At 34.6% G+C, this 14620-nt stretch overlaps 2 protein-coding genes across 2 annotated transcripts in view; one reads left to right on the forward strand and one right to left on the reverse strand.

Moving 5' to 3' along the window:
* Positions 1-772: 772 nt before the first annotated feature.
* On the reverse strand, positions 773-5482 carry LOC112044487 (ribosome biogenesis protein BMS1 homolog). Its single transcript, XM_024080356.2, has 2 exons — positions 4481-5482; positions 773-3331 (listed from the first exon to the last, which is right to left on the reverse strand). Exons 1-2 carry the CDS (start codon positions 5382-5384, stop codon positions 816-818), a joined length of 3420 nt encoding a protein of 1139 aa, XP_023936124.1. The 5' UTR covers positions 5385-5482; the 3' UTR covers positions 773-815.
* A 373-nt stretch (positions 5483-5855) lies between these two features.
* The window catches only part of LOC112044520 (protein Aster-B), a 37211-nt gene continuing 28446 nt past the window's right edge, over positions 5856-14620 (forward strand). The window contains exons 1-2 of the mRNA XM_024080400.2: positions 5856-6072; positions 7221-7340. Of these exons, the coding sequence (XP_023936168.1) occupies positions 6029-6072; positions 7221-7340 (164 nt within the window). The 5' untranslated portion in view covers positions 5856-6028. The remainder of the gene's footprint in view (positions 6073-7220; positions 7341-14620) is intronic.

Here is a 14620-nt window from a genome sequence, read left to right on the forward strand (position 1 = left end):
GCATTACTATCTAATTTCGCTTCGCATTAGTCCGTTTCTCAGCTCCGCTGCCTCGCTCCGCTTTGGTGGACAGGCAACCTTAGTAGACATCCAAGTCCTTTTTTATTCAATGACAAATTAGCCATTGACTGCGATCTGACCTGCTGTTGAGTGCCAATGCAGACTATGATGGAAGCATGCTAACTAGGAAGAGAGTTTATTCTACCCATACCTCTGACGGTTTCTACGCGGTAACTAGCTGAAGCTGAAGCCAGACCAGACCTTAACCAATTTAGAAAATATAACTACCCTGTGCTGGAAATCGAACCAACGACCTCTCGAATTCTACAACGACAGCAACTGCGTCAGACAGACATTATAAATAAATAAATAAAATCACTTAAACAATACACATATCATTATCTAGCCCCAAAATTCAGCTTGACCTATGTAATAGGTACTAAAATAGCAAATTTTTAACCGACCTCCAAAAAGGAGGAGGTTCTACGTTCGGCTGTATGTACGTTTTTATAATATACATTTAAATAATATAGTATAGCTGTTTTAGAAGAGTAATAGTGAAACGACGTCATCATGGAAGCGTGTGATATTTATTAAAAGTAAGTAACGAGTTCGAATTCTTTGATTTTTGATTTTGTTAAGTAAATAAATGGTTTACTTCAAAAAGTAGAAAGCAGGGTCACTGCGTCATACCGCCGTCGTAATATTGGTATAAATCAATATCAAGTCTCCCTAATGAAATGCTATGAATGTAAAGTAAAAAAACAACGTCAATACTTAAATTATTATATTTTTTAATGAACAATTAACAAAACTTACATTTGCTTTTGTTTCTTACTTGACATCTTACTCAACTGTCTACAGATTTTCTTTTTTAATTCTTTTTGACGCTTAATTTTTTGCCATTCTTCTGCCTCCTGTTGTTTCTTATGTTTCTTAATTCTCTCTTTCATTGTAGCCTTCTGAACTTTGACTTTCCTTTCAAAGTTAGTTTTCAACATTTTCATAACATTGGAAATCTTTTGCTCATGCGGGCTTTTAATTACTGCTACTTTGTTTGCTAATATTGATGGCTTTCTATTATTTTTAGTTAATGTTGTAGTTTTCACTTTAGGTTTTAGTTTGTAAGGTAAACCCTTTTGTAACTCTTTGGGGATTACTAAGGGCTTGAATACTTTAGGTTCTCTTACAATTTCTGTATACATTGAATCTTTGTTCGCGTCGTTCATAATATTTCGTTCCCGTTTCAGCTGACCTTTAGTTTTCATACCTTCCCATGCATTCTTATTACCAACTGGCAGCAACAAGTTAACAACTGGAGCATAAAATTTAGTGACATCTACTTTGAACCAAGTTCTACAAAAAACTATATCACTCATTAAAATTTTGTCTTCAAATGTCGCTCGGAATGCTCCCTCAGGCTTATTAAGAGCTTTCTTAATCTGACCTCGTATACCTGATACAGTTTTAACTCTAGCACCTTCAAACTTAGCTACCTCCAGAGTACTCGTAAACATGTCTTTGATAAAAGCAGTTTTCTTGTAAATTTTTAATGGAGTACCAACTAGTTTTAATTTTTTCATTATCTGCGTTGATTTATTGATTTCATTTACGCTACCTGTTGCTGCTATCCTAAAACCTAATTTATTTATTTCGTTTGAGTTGTTGCTAACAGTCTGTAAGGCTAAGAAACCTGTGTTTTGAGGTGTTATTGGACCATAAAAATGCATGTTACATGTGACATGTTGTGGGGTATATTTTAAATATCTACATTTCAGATCATCTTCTATTTTAGAATAAATGGGTAAAGTTTGAAACCGACGCCATCCTAATGATATTATCAATGGGTCATTTGTTTTTAGAATCTTCTTGTACCACCTATGCTTTTTTACTTTACATGACACAAAACCAATGTTCTGTTCTGCCATATTCAGAGCACCAATCAGCAGGGGATAACTAGAATCAAAATTGGTCACAAATTCTGAAGGCATATTTTTAAATAACATTCTGACATATAATCCTGGCCTGAACCCTTCCACTTCAATTCTTAAACCATCATCCAAGTTTTCAAAAACAGATTTATTCAGTTCAGACTGTTTCAAAGCCTCTGCTTTTAGATTCTCGTAATAAGAATGGTCACCTTTAATTCTATGATCATCTGGATTGTCATATTCTGCATCAAATTTAGCTTTTAATTTTAATTTCTTGTTGAGAATTTCAGATTTTGTTGGCTCTGCTTTCCTTTTAGAACTTATTTCTTTATTTTCCTCAGTTTTTTGTTCACCTTCATGTTTTTCACCTGTTTCTAAATCTTCAAAGTCGCCATACATTTCATCATCACCATCACTAGCGTCATCCAACTTCAACAGCTCTGCTGCATCTTCATCAGCAGATCTCTTACCAGTAACAAAACTATTTGCAATCAATTGTTTATTTGCTTCATTTAGCCAGTCTCTTAACTTAGGTTTATCTAGTGAATAGAAAAATGAACATTCATCAAGATCTAACTGTTCTTTTTCCTTATGCTTTTTCTTTTGAGTGCTAGTAACCTTTTTGAATAGTCCACCTATCTCTTCCTCGTCACTTTGACCTTCACTTTCCTCTGGTTCTTTTGTTTTATTTCCTATTTCAAATTCACCATAAACAAGTTTCATTATATTTCTCGATGTTCTCTGTCTTTCAAAGTATGCCATAGTGGCTTTTTCAGATAGTTTTTCTTTCCATTTTATATTAAAATCTTCTTCTTCTTCATCATCATCAGAACTGTGTACATCATCTATTTTAGATGCATTTTTAGGAAGTTTTTCATCTGTGTCCATGTCCTCATCATTATCATCGTCTTCAGATTCAAAATTGTTATTCCATGGTAACTTTACATCTGTATCTTTTTCACTTTGATCAATACCACTATCATTGTCAGAGTCACTCTCAGTTTCTGAAGTTGACTCATCCAAACTTTTATTTTTTTCATTATTTGTATTGTGATTCAAGTATTCATCATCCTTCAACATATCTGGGTAGATAACAGCACCACCGCTAAATAGTTTGAAGCCAGTGTCTTGCATTTGTTCATCAAGTGTTTCCTTCGTTTCAACAACATTTTTGAGCAAAGCTTTTTTCTCATTTGTCTCTTCATCTTCAATTTTGTGGGAATGCGATCCTTTAAGTTCAATGTACACAGCATCCTTGTCATAAACAATGCCTCCAACACCAGAGAAAGGTGCATATATTTGTCTTTCTCTCTCCATTAAGTGTCGTTTTTTCTCACTGTTAGGTAAAGGGCAAGGGTCTGGTAAGTATGATAACTCACTTATCTTCATATCACCAACACCTGCAAATTTAATAAAAATATCAAATGAAAATGCATGTAAATTTCATTTTGATTTGGAAAGTTATATTATGTGAAATAAATTATTTCTTCTTCTTCATTTTATTTTATGTTTCAAATTACCACAACTATATCATCTATAGTATAGTTTGTCTACTTTTGGAAATGTGTTTGACTTTGCATGAAGTGGTAAGTTATAAAGACAGTTACATTTTTTTACTATGTAATTGTTAAATTTTTAGGTATAAACATATACATAAATGCAACAAATAATAAATGAAAATTACAAAATATCTACTTAAAAATATTCTCCAGCTCTCACACCATACTATTTTATTTTACATTTGGACTAAAAATATTAATTGCTAAGCTTTTTATAACCTCACTAGCATAGTTGCCTTAGACAGCATACCCACAATTATTAACTGTGGCTCTCAATTGTTTCCATTATCTTTACAATCTGTTTTTATAGTAAAACAAAACTGCTGTAAAATAATCTGGTGTGATGCATTATGTAAATCAGACAGATTTAACACTGTACCTTTTCTAATTAAGGTATTTTTGAATAGGTACCTAAAAGACTAGGTTGACTTTTAAATAGAAAGCCATAACCTGCAACATACATACTTCACAAAACATACTGGAAAAATGTTCTACTAATCTCATTAACCCATGGTGTACACATTAAGCCTCATATGCTTGTAATTACACTAATTACAGGCAGAAATAAGCACACCAGTAGTCTTTAACAAACTTGGTCATAAAGATCTGTACTATACTACAACTCTGCTTGATGTACTTTACCAACAAACAAATTAAAAATTAAGCTATATATTGCTAGTCATTTCACACCTATAATAATTGTAATTAACTTAAATGTTGAATAATATTGTTCTTAAATTAATGAAAATATTGATTAATAAGTTTAGAACAATTAGGTATAGTAAATATATATTGAATAACATTTTATAGACAAACAATGCATAATTTAAAACAAATAAGCTATGAAATGACATGCTATTCTTTTCTAATTTATTTGTTGGTAAACAGTACACATGAGTATGGTTGCAGTACAGTGCTATCACTTTAATATTAATTTCTTACTTATACTAACACAATTTTGTCTTTCAATAAAAATAAATTGCATCTCACCTGCTATATGTACAGCAGAATCTTTCATCAGAGGCACTCCTCTGACATAACCATACAACACTACATCCCTACTGGTCTTGGGATCCTTCCTTATGCTCTCCTGATTGGTGATGTCCTCCAACCTGTCCGCTAGTAGGTAAGCGTGAGTCAACCGCCAACTCAACGGCCTAAACTTCATCACTGAAATGAATCTAGACAGATTCTTTATTTCATTCCTTAAATACTCGCCATGAATGATGCCCGAGAGGTAAAATAGTTTTGCGCCGGAGTATACCTCCGTCCAGAACCTGTGTTTCAATGTCTTTTTGGTCATTTTTAATTTCTTTGCATTTTTTATCATATCTAAATGTGTCAGCACGCCCATAATTTTAGGCATACCGTGCACTTGGCAGATATTTAAGAACTCGAATATCTCCATTTCAAAGCCAAAACTAGCGTCGCAGAGCAACAAGACAAGATCAGCACACTTTGCTATGTCAATCATTGAATTTATGTCATTGTTACACTCGATTAATGTCATACGACGTTTTTTCGAAGTTACGATCGTGATAGGCCCGTTGGTGCTTGTTACGTTCGTTTTAATAAAGCTTTTTATGAGGTTATTTATTAAAGTCGTTTTACCGACCCTCGGGGGGCCGACCACCGCTACTATGATAGGGGGAGGTTCTAACGGGGTTTTGTCTACTTGAGGGATGTGTTGCTTCTTTGCGATAACATCTTCTCGTCTTCTAAATTGCCTTTCAGCTCTCACTGCAGACTGTATAGCGAAAGCTTTGGGATTTCTCTGCCGCGCACTTAGGTTAGATTGATCCACTTGATTTTTCTTTTTCTTCTTTTCCGCTTTTCTGCCGGCAAGTTTGGCTCGGTGAGCCTTTTTCTTATCAAATACAGCATCATCGGCCATCTATCACAAAATATATAGTTTAATTAAAATGTTCAATTCAAAATAATTTCACGTGTTTTTCTTAGATGACAGATGACAAGTTGACATGACATTGGTCATTGACAAGACAAGACATGACAAATGACAATTGATATTGACATTTGACATTGACAAATAACACTTTTAGTCGTTTCGTTTGACGTTTCTTTTTTTTTTTGACTCTTTGACTTGTCAATATTTTTTGGTAGAATCAATTTTTTTTTTTTGTTTTTTTCATTTATTTTTATTTTTATATCATTGGTCTACTGCTGTTTGAACTAAGATTCGTTATTTCTTCGTAATCAAAACTAAAAGAAAGAGCTTTTTAAGCAAATACTTGACGAACCTATATATTATACAAAACGAACTTAAAAGAGATAAATTATATGGTAGAGAATGGCAATTATCTTCGGTGTTTCGGCCCGCGGCCGGTGGTAGCAACAGCCAACACTGAACTTTCACTGTCAGTCAGTTGTCATCTGCGAAGCACCGCGAATCGATGTTGAATTGATTGTTTTTTGTGAAAAGCCTCGTATTTGGATGATGAAAGCAAAAAGCGCAGCCCTTAATGACTGCACGCGAACGGGCGATACAATAGTGAATTAAAAACATTGCATTTACCTACTATGACTACCCCGGAGGTGGAAAGTCGGAACGTCGCTATATCGATGTTAGTATTTTTAATGGTTTATTTATTATTTCCACATTCACGTAGCGCCAGGCCAGTCCGATATTTACATTGCGGTAGTTCATCGTACAGTGCCGTTAAATGACTATTTATTAAGTCTGTCAGCCTCTGTGTCTGATACAATAGAAAAGGTCCAAAAATACTCTTGAGTACAAGAATACTTTGATCTATTGTACAAAGTCGCATTAACTACCACCAATTAAATTGTCATTGTCCGTCTACCTTGTGATAAAGAATATAATATTAAACTGAAGTACAAAATTTTTATTCTAACTTAAAATCAATAATCAATAATATGTATATATTTTAAAACTGGTTGATGTGTTTCTGAAATATTACATTTTATAATAATTTCCTTTTTAATTGAATATGCTTTATTATTATATTTTATGTAAATTTTAAACAAAAATAGGAAAACAAAATCAATTATAAAACTGGGTTTAAAACCATTAGCGATTGTGATGAGGCCTGTTTTGCTATAATTATTTGCAACTTGGCTCTTTATTTATTTACTTGAGCTTTCTGGAGTTGTTGATATTAAAGTTAGACAGAATCCCACTTTTTGTTATGTCACTACTTCTAAAATAAACATTTTTACTTAGAGATATAAAGAGGGACAAGAGGATATTCAATCGATTAGGGGTAGTCTGTTGACTGGATAATATAACAAAAAAAATTGCCAAATACTTATAATGATAAAATAATTTAGTTCATGAATAAAGGACGTTTTATTCATGAACTACATCATTACATTAAAGCTCATCACTACAAACTTCAAGGCCAGGCCTCCCTCGGTCCCTCCTCATAATAAAAGTACAAACCTACCATATTGCTATAGTGCAGAGTTAATATGTGTCCTAACACACATTGTTAGGACAAGTATTGGAAACATTTATGATGCAACAAGTATGTATGCCTCATATGTTACTTGATAATGTTCTGATAATACTAATAGCAGCAAGGGACCCTGTATTCGGTGGAAACCCATGGTACCCATAATACTAAGTGCCCATCTTATTGATAAAAATGTGGGTATGTCTCAGGATATTTTTGCAGCGGACAAGGGTCTTACCCCACTTCATAAAGAGAACTGTTGCAAGCCTTAGTAATGATTTTTTAATTGCTTGAAGGCGCAAATCAGTGGAGAACCTAGTGATGTCCTCTCAAGATGCCATAGGGCAGAGCATCAGCCACGCACTCACCTTCTCGGGGGTCATCACGCAGCCCAACCAGGTCATACAGGAGAACAAGTGAGTTTACCATTTCTTTATTTGCATTTTGTCTCTGGATTAAATGACAATGTAGTCTACGGGTTGCATTAATGGCAGGCGTCCACATATCCACATCATATATATCAGGCTGGGTGGCTTTAATGAGTTATAACTTTAAAACAGGAAGCTATATTATTCTGATAGTCGGTATTAGATTTTTTACATTAAAGTAAAGGTAAGGTAAGAAGTACAAAGGTATTACCTTATTAGTAAAGTCGTAAACTTTTTATTTTTCTTGTATAGCCAATCTGCAATCAGTCCTAAGACTGTAAACAAATGTGTTGTGAAGTCATAAACTTGAAATTAAAAATAAAACTGTAGCTAAAACACTAACCCTTATAGGTGTTCAATTAATTTTAGAACCTTTATAATTTCAACTTGGACCAAGTTACAATTATCAGTTAGTTAATACTTATATGTACCATAATATTATTCAGTTATGAAGAGAATCATTTGTTTTTCAACTTGGATAACAATAGAAAATGTTAGCCATGTCACTAGTTGAATGAATTTTAAAATGGTCACCATTCATTTTAAGTACCTACAAGATTGAATGTTGTATGAAATATGAATCACATAATGATATAGCTATTTCAATTATATGTAATGAATTTTTTGGCTCTAGTATTTGGCTATTATGACATCACAAAAACTTTTCTTTGTTCTGTATGTTTTTGCCTGTCTGTAATATCCACAAAAGTTGAACTATTTACCTCAAGCCATCCTATCAGAGGCCCATGTTATAAATTCTAGTGAGATTATCTATTAAAACTGATTCTGAACAAGTTTTTGCTCTGAAGAAGTAATATAACTTGACATAGTATAAGGGATTTCTCCTTATGAGAGGATATTCCATATGGAGCTTAAATCCACCTCCCTGCACCGGTGTGGGTTGGCGGGCAAAGGCTAGTAGGTATAATAAGAACATAAGCCACAATTGCGAATGAATGAGCCCTCTTTTTGTAGGTACATATCATTTAGTTAATAGCTGATTGATTAGATAACTATAATTTGCGTAAGTACTAAAGATCTGCAATAAAACGCGTCATAATAGCTAAGTCAGTCTACACTGATCTAAACACACATCAAAAGATATTAAATTGATTACAATCAACTGAAAATGTACTGTACTTTATGTGCAATAAGTGCTAAATTATCATAATATTTTATTGTATAGATTATTTATACCATCAACTTAAAATCCACCTTAGGGTAGTGCTTGTAAGTGCGAGAATGCCATGATTTGTTGTAAATATATGAATATTTACTGTTGAAATTACAGTCCTAAAGTGTACAACATAAGTGCTATTTTATCACAGATAACTGATGTTTATTTATTCTGTGCTCTCACTCGTATATTCTGTCTATGTTATAAAATCTGAATCCTGGAACTTTTAAATAAAGTAATGACCAAATACAAAGTAACAAATGATTTCTTAAGTATACATAAATGTAATGAAGGTATTTACATACATAGTTTCGGTGGAATATGCGTAGAACGTGTCATTTTCCCTACACAGTGTTGCTGTTACAATTTTCACTTAACATTAAATATGAATATGTCTGTTCCCTACCAATTAGTCGGAAATACTGTGTTAGGAGTGGATATGACTTTTAGCCCTTGACAACAATCTCACCTGATGATAAGTGATGAATCTAAGATGGAAGCGAGCTAACTGTTGGAGGGGGATGAAAATCCACACTCCCTTCGACCCACCCACGTTTCTACACGACATCGTACCTGTACGCTAAATAGCTTGGCGGTACGTCTTTGTTGAAGCCTTCCACCAGCCAGACTTGATTTGATTAATAAAGAAAACCTCAATCGGCCCAGCTGGGGATCGAACCCAGAACCTAGTATACCCCCCGCGCATACACTGCGCCACGGAGACCGTCAAAACTTGTGACTTTAGTTGAACAGGAGAGAATCGGTATAGAGTCCGGCCTCTACCTTGGAGCTATTAATGCTTCGACATTGAATGTTCCATCTATTTAATGCGTCGAACATTTTTATTAGAAACTAGGAGACGCCCTGCGGTTTTACTCGCGTAGTTCCCGTTCCCGTAGGAATACGGGGTAAAATATAGCCTGGTACTTTAATCATCGAAGAATTTTCGAAATCGGTCTATAGCTATTGAGTGTAACAAACAAATGAAAAATAAAATCTCACTTCTTTATATTAGCTAGTTTAGTTTTAACGTGAATAAATTTATTATATTAGAATCGATTCTTTATTATTCTATTCACAAGCATAGAATTTTCGAAAACCAAATCTCACAATAGAGAATTTTTAACGAAGTTATCTTTCGCCCCAGAGCATTAAGTAAGTAAAGACCTCATGGTTAGTTTCCATCAGGTTTTCATCGTACAATCTAAGAGTAACATTGATAACAAATGTTTTTAATTACTTCCTTTGGCCTTTGATTCGCGTGATAACCAAACATACCGACATATTATACGTTTTTATATTTTTATACGATACTAGCGGACCCGTTCAAGCTTCGCTTTGACTTATTAATTTATTTATTTGCACTTCTTCCCTATCCCTACCTTATACTACCCTACTCCTACCCCTACCCTTACCCTACCCCTACCCTTCCTCTACTCTACCCCTACACTACCCTACCCTACCGGTACCCTACCCCTATACAGTTACAGTTTTAAAAATTGTTCGTAAATCATGACAAAAATACGAAATATAATGTAATTCGAATTTTTTTAAAATTCTACCCTTAAAGTGGTGAAATAGGGCTTGAAAGTTTACATTGATTTCCACGCGGACGAAGTCGCGGGCGTCCGCTAGTTTCGAATAAAAGCAGAAATCACTTTGTGGAAGTTTATTACAAAATTACAAACAGTGTATTATTGATTTATTTGACCATAAATATCAAACAACAACGCCAAAAAACATTGTTTCACTCTGCAGCCGGTTATCCACAGAGACTGTGGGTATGTGAAAGCTCTATTGACGAGATCTTCATCATTACAGCTTAAAGTCTGGTCATGCTTCTATAAATCGTAGGTGTGCAACTATGGTGTGATCATGGTGGCTTTTTAACTTCTTAATTATTTAATATCTTCAATTGATGGTCTGAACCTTTGAGACCTGTTACCTCCCAAAAGCTATGATTCAAAAATTCATTATCGTGCTTATCTTTGGTAAAAGCAAAACAAAATTTTGTAAAATTACAAATGTCATATAAACTTATTTACTCTACATCACTTATACTTAAACTACATAAAAGTTATCTAACCGTAACGGATATTGATTTAAAACACTGGATTATCACTGACCAACAGAACAAAGGGAACAAAGGTTTAAAATAAACAAATAGACATGAATTACATAATATTAGGTCGAGTAAAGTCTCGCGCACACTAACGCTCTGTTGCACTATGCGTGCTACTAACTTTACTATGTTCTATAAACATGAGTGTACTTACAAGGTAGTTAAATTATTTTAACCTGGCGCAGACACATTGTCCGCAAAATGCAATTTTTAATCACTTTTCTGTGCAACGTCCATTGCTTCAGAGACATAAATATAACGGATTTTACAGTCTTATAATATTAAGTGCCCTAAATAGTTCGTGTAAATATACACAGGCTGAAGTTCGCTCGAATTTCGCTATTACTCTGCCGCATATCCGATTCGGATAGATTGCAAATGATAATTCAAGACGCGCTTTGTAGATTCACGCACCAGTCCAGTATCTGAAATACTCTTCCTGATTTTTACAACATATATATTTAAAACATGATCGAATAGGCATACAGAAGTGCGTCTCATCTTTAAAAAAACATCTACATACTGTTAGGTGAGATCGTAATCAAGTACGAATCAGTCTTGCATAAAAAAGCCTTGCGACTGGTAGCACGCATGACGCAACCTTGAACGCAACCAAGAACGCATCCGTGTGCGCGAGGCCTAATTTTCAGTCAGTCAGTTTTTGTTAACGCACGAAACCTGCGAACTGATTTATGAATAAACATAGAGTGGCCGCGAGACGGAACGAATCAAAGTCAAGTTTAGTTGCAGTTAAATTTAACCGCGTGGATATTATTTTATTTGAGTTTTATTTATCAAAGGTCGACCCTTTTCACTTTCTAAATGAAATCGCTATTGAAAAAGAGCCTGTCAGGATACTATCGATCTGTATTAATTTTTATATCTCAATTTAAAAGTGTTTTTGGTCCTTTTTTATTTTGCTTTGCATGTAGTGATAAAACTATTTAGTTAGACTAAAACTCATCAATTCAATTATTACAACTCGTCACATTCAAAGCCCCGACAACTTTGTGATTATATAGACTTAATCTTCCATGTTACAACAAGAGGAAGCCGTTGTACTTTTAATCATTAACTAGGTTGACAATAATATAATTAATTATTTCACAATACAATATCATTTGCACTATACAGAATAGTTTTATCGCGAACACTTGTTATCTTTTATATCCATCTCTTATCGTATATCGACTTGTGTGAAATTAGTCCTTGCTTATCATTATACTGCAAACGTTGTCGACCATATTCGTTTTTGTCAGTTTTAATGAACTGTAGTGAGTTTTCATATTGAAAGCATGGTTGTTAATTAAATAAATAAATAAAAATAAAATAATAAATTCAATACATTCTTTATTTTCTAAAAGTCGTATCTTTAAACCGTGTAATTCTATGGTGGACCTATAGTTTAAGTTCAGAAATTGTTGTACAAATACAGTTACTTAAAGTAACCGCAAAAGTGCCAACAAATAAATTCAAAGTGCAGTGTTATTTATTATTTATCTTTAGTTTTATCTATATCTATGATTTTGGTTATTTCTTTATACTGAAACTTTTTGTCGGCCCCGCATTTTCCTATCATACATATGGATAGATTCTTTTAATAACATAATACCCATTTAACCTGATAATCTCTATGGTTTTCCATAGAATATTCTACGATTTTTACTATCACTGAAATGAAGATTTTATGTAAAACGCAACGTCAAACAGGTTATATTATATTGATTTTTTCCCTCTAACTCTAAAGACATCACGACCAAACATCCAGCAGGTTTTATTCAATTAATCATTCTCTTTGAAAGGTGTTCGAAAATACCTATAACTAAAGCCAACAAAAAAATTGAAAATGAGAGTAAAAATCGCTAGTCATTTGTAACCTTATAATGATTTTATTTAACTTGTTCACAAAAATTAGATCAAAATATAGTCAATAGATTTTGAAAATCATTTTATTAAAACAATATATAATTTAAATTACATGCGTTTTCTACTTTCATTTCTAACTAGCTAACGCTAGCGATCCGCTTCCGCGTGAAATTCAGTTTTCCACAAATCCCGCGGGAACCATGGATTTTCCGGGATTAAAAGTAGCCTATGTTAATCCAAAAAAAATCTATTTCCATTTCAAATTTTGGCCAAATCAGGTTCAGTAGCAAAGGCGGAACAAACATAAACACAAACTTTCGCCTTATTCGCCAATAATATTAGTATGATTTGTTTGTTGGTAAACAGTGCACATCGAGTATGGCCTTAGAAATAGGTATTTTCGTACATCTGTCAAAGATCAAGTGTGTCAAGGTAAAAGAAAAGATTGATCTGTATCAACTCTTCTCTTCACTTATCTCCGCGTCATCGTTATCGATTCAGGGGGTACACAGAATTACTGAAAAACTATTTTCTAACATTCTTTGTTAGACAATTTTCGTATCTTATCATATTGATTTTCGTCAAATGTTAAAGTTAAAATGTACAAGAAATATTATTTTACTATCGGATCACAACTTCGATATTCAGAAACAGGGTGTACAGGTGAAAACGCGGGGCTCGGCTATTAAAAACAGAGTACCCAGCGGATAAAGTTTGGTGCGTTTTCATAACAATGTCAGTTAGTTAAAGTGCAGTTAATGTGCCGCGATGACGCACATGTGCATTCGGTACGCCAAGGACAGCGTGAGCCTCATGCTGCAGGAGAACCAGCGCGTGGAGAGCTACGGCTATGAGGCCTACCTGCAGATGTTGGACGCCATGGCGAAGGCAAAGGCCAAGGCTGCCAGGTAATCATTTATCCTGTTTAATCATCATCAGTATCAGCCTATTTTAACGGTCCACTCATCCAGGCCTCCCGCGTGATAAAAGGGTCTATGGAGCTTAGACCTATCGATGCACAAAACTGCATTGGAGCTTCTCCAATTCAGTTTGGTAGGTTTTTTTTCTTTACAAGTTAGCCCTTGACTACAATCTCACCTGATGGTAAGTGATGATGCAATCTAGGGTGGAAAAGTGCTAACTTGAAAAACCACACCCCTTTCGGTTTCTACACGACATCGTATCGAAATACTAAATCGCTTGTCGGTACGTCTTTGCTTGTAGTGTGGTAACTAGCCACGGTGGAAAGCCTCTCACCAGCCATACCTGGACTAATTAAAAAACCCAGGATGTGCGCCTTGTGAATTTACAAGGCGCAGGTCCTGGGATTTAACCCAGCACCTGCGCCTTGTAAATCCACTCCGCATATCACTGCGCCACGGAGGCGCCTCTTAGGCTAATCAAGCGACCAACAAGGAAGTGTCATCTAGATACGACGATATATAATTAACTGGGACTACTACGCCGCCATTGGTCGACATTTTGTCTACTTCTCCTCACGAGATTTATCGTTGTTTGCATGGTAGACGTACTACTAGGCTCTCACAAAGATATACAAACTAGCGGACCCGGTCAAGCTTCGCTTTGACTGATGTGCACTTCTTCCCTACTCTTCCCTGCCCCTACCCTACCCCTATCCTACCCCTATCCTACCCCTACCCTAAACTTGCACATTTATTAGTTTTTGGATTGGATTACGAATAGGTTTGCGCGTGTTTACCTACATTTGAACGTAGTAAAGAGCGTAGCCCTTTGTTGTGATGACATCCACTTGTGTTTGGGCTCGGTAATTAACACCAATTACGCTAATTCCGTGACACGTACAACATAATAAAGTTAATTGAACAGGCCTAAAAATAAAGCTACAATTTTGCGGATATAAATTAGTTTTGATAATGTGTACACATGCAAGATCGACGTCAAAGGGTGACTTAGATATCAACTTATAAAATGACTTACAATTTGATTGTGTAGATAGAGAAACTTAGTTAATTCATATTTTTTCTTCATTATAACAACTTTCTATTTTTAATTGAGTCAGTATATACACTTCACGAAAACACGGAAAGGGTAAGTTCGACTAGTTATTAATCGTATTTGTTC

Source organism: Bicyclus anynana, chromosome 13 (genome assembly GCF_947172395.1).
Source record: "Bicyclus anynana chromosome 13, ilBicAnyn1.1, whole genome shotgun sequence".
Taxonomy (NCBI): domain Eukaryota; kingdom Metazoa; phylum Arthropoda; class Insecta; order Lepidoptera; family Nymphalidae; genus Bicyclus; species Bicyclus anynana.

Coding starts and splice junctions, on each gene's coding strand:
- LOC112044487 (XM_024080356.2), bottom strand. CDS start 5,384: ATGGCCGATGATGCTGTATTTGATAAGAAAAAGGCTCACCGAGCCAAA. Junction 3,332..4,480: donor TTCTGCTGTACATATAGCAG/GTGAGATGCAAT, acceptor TTAAATTTGCAG/GTGTTGGTGATATGAAGATA.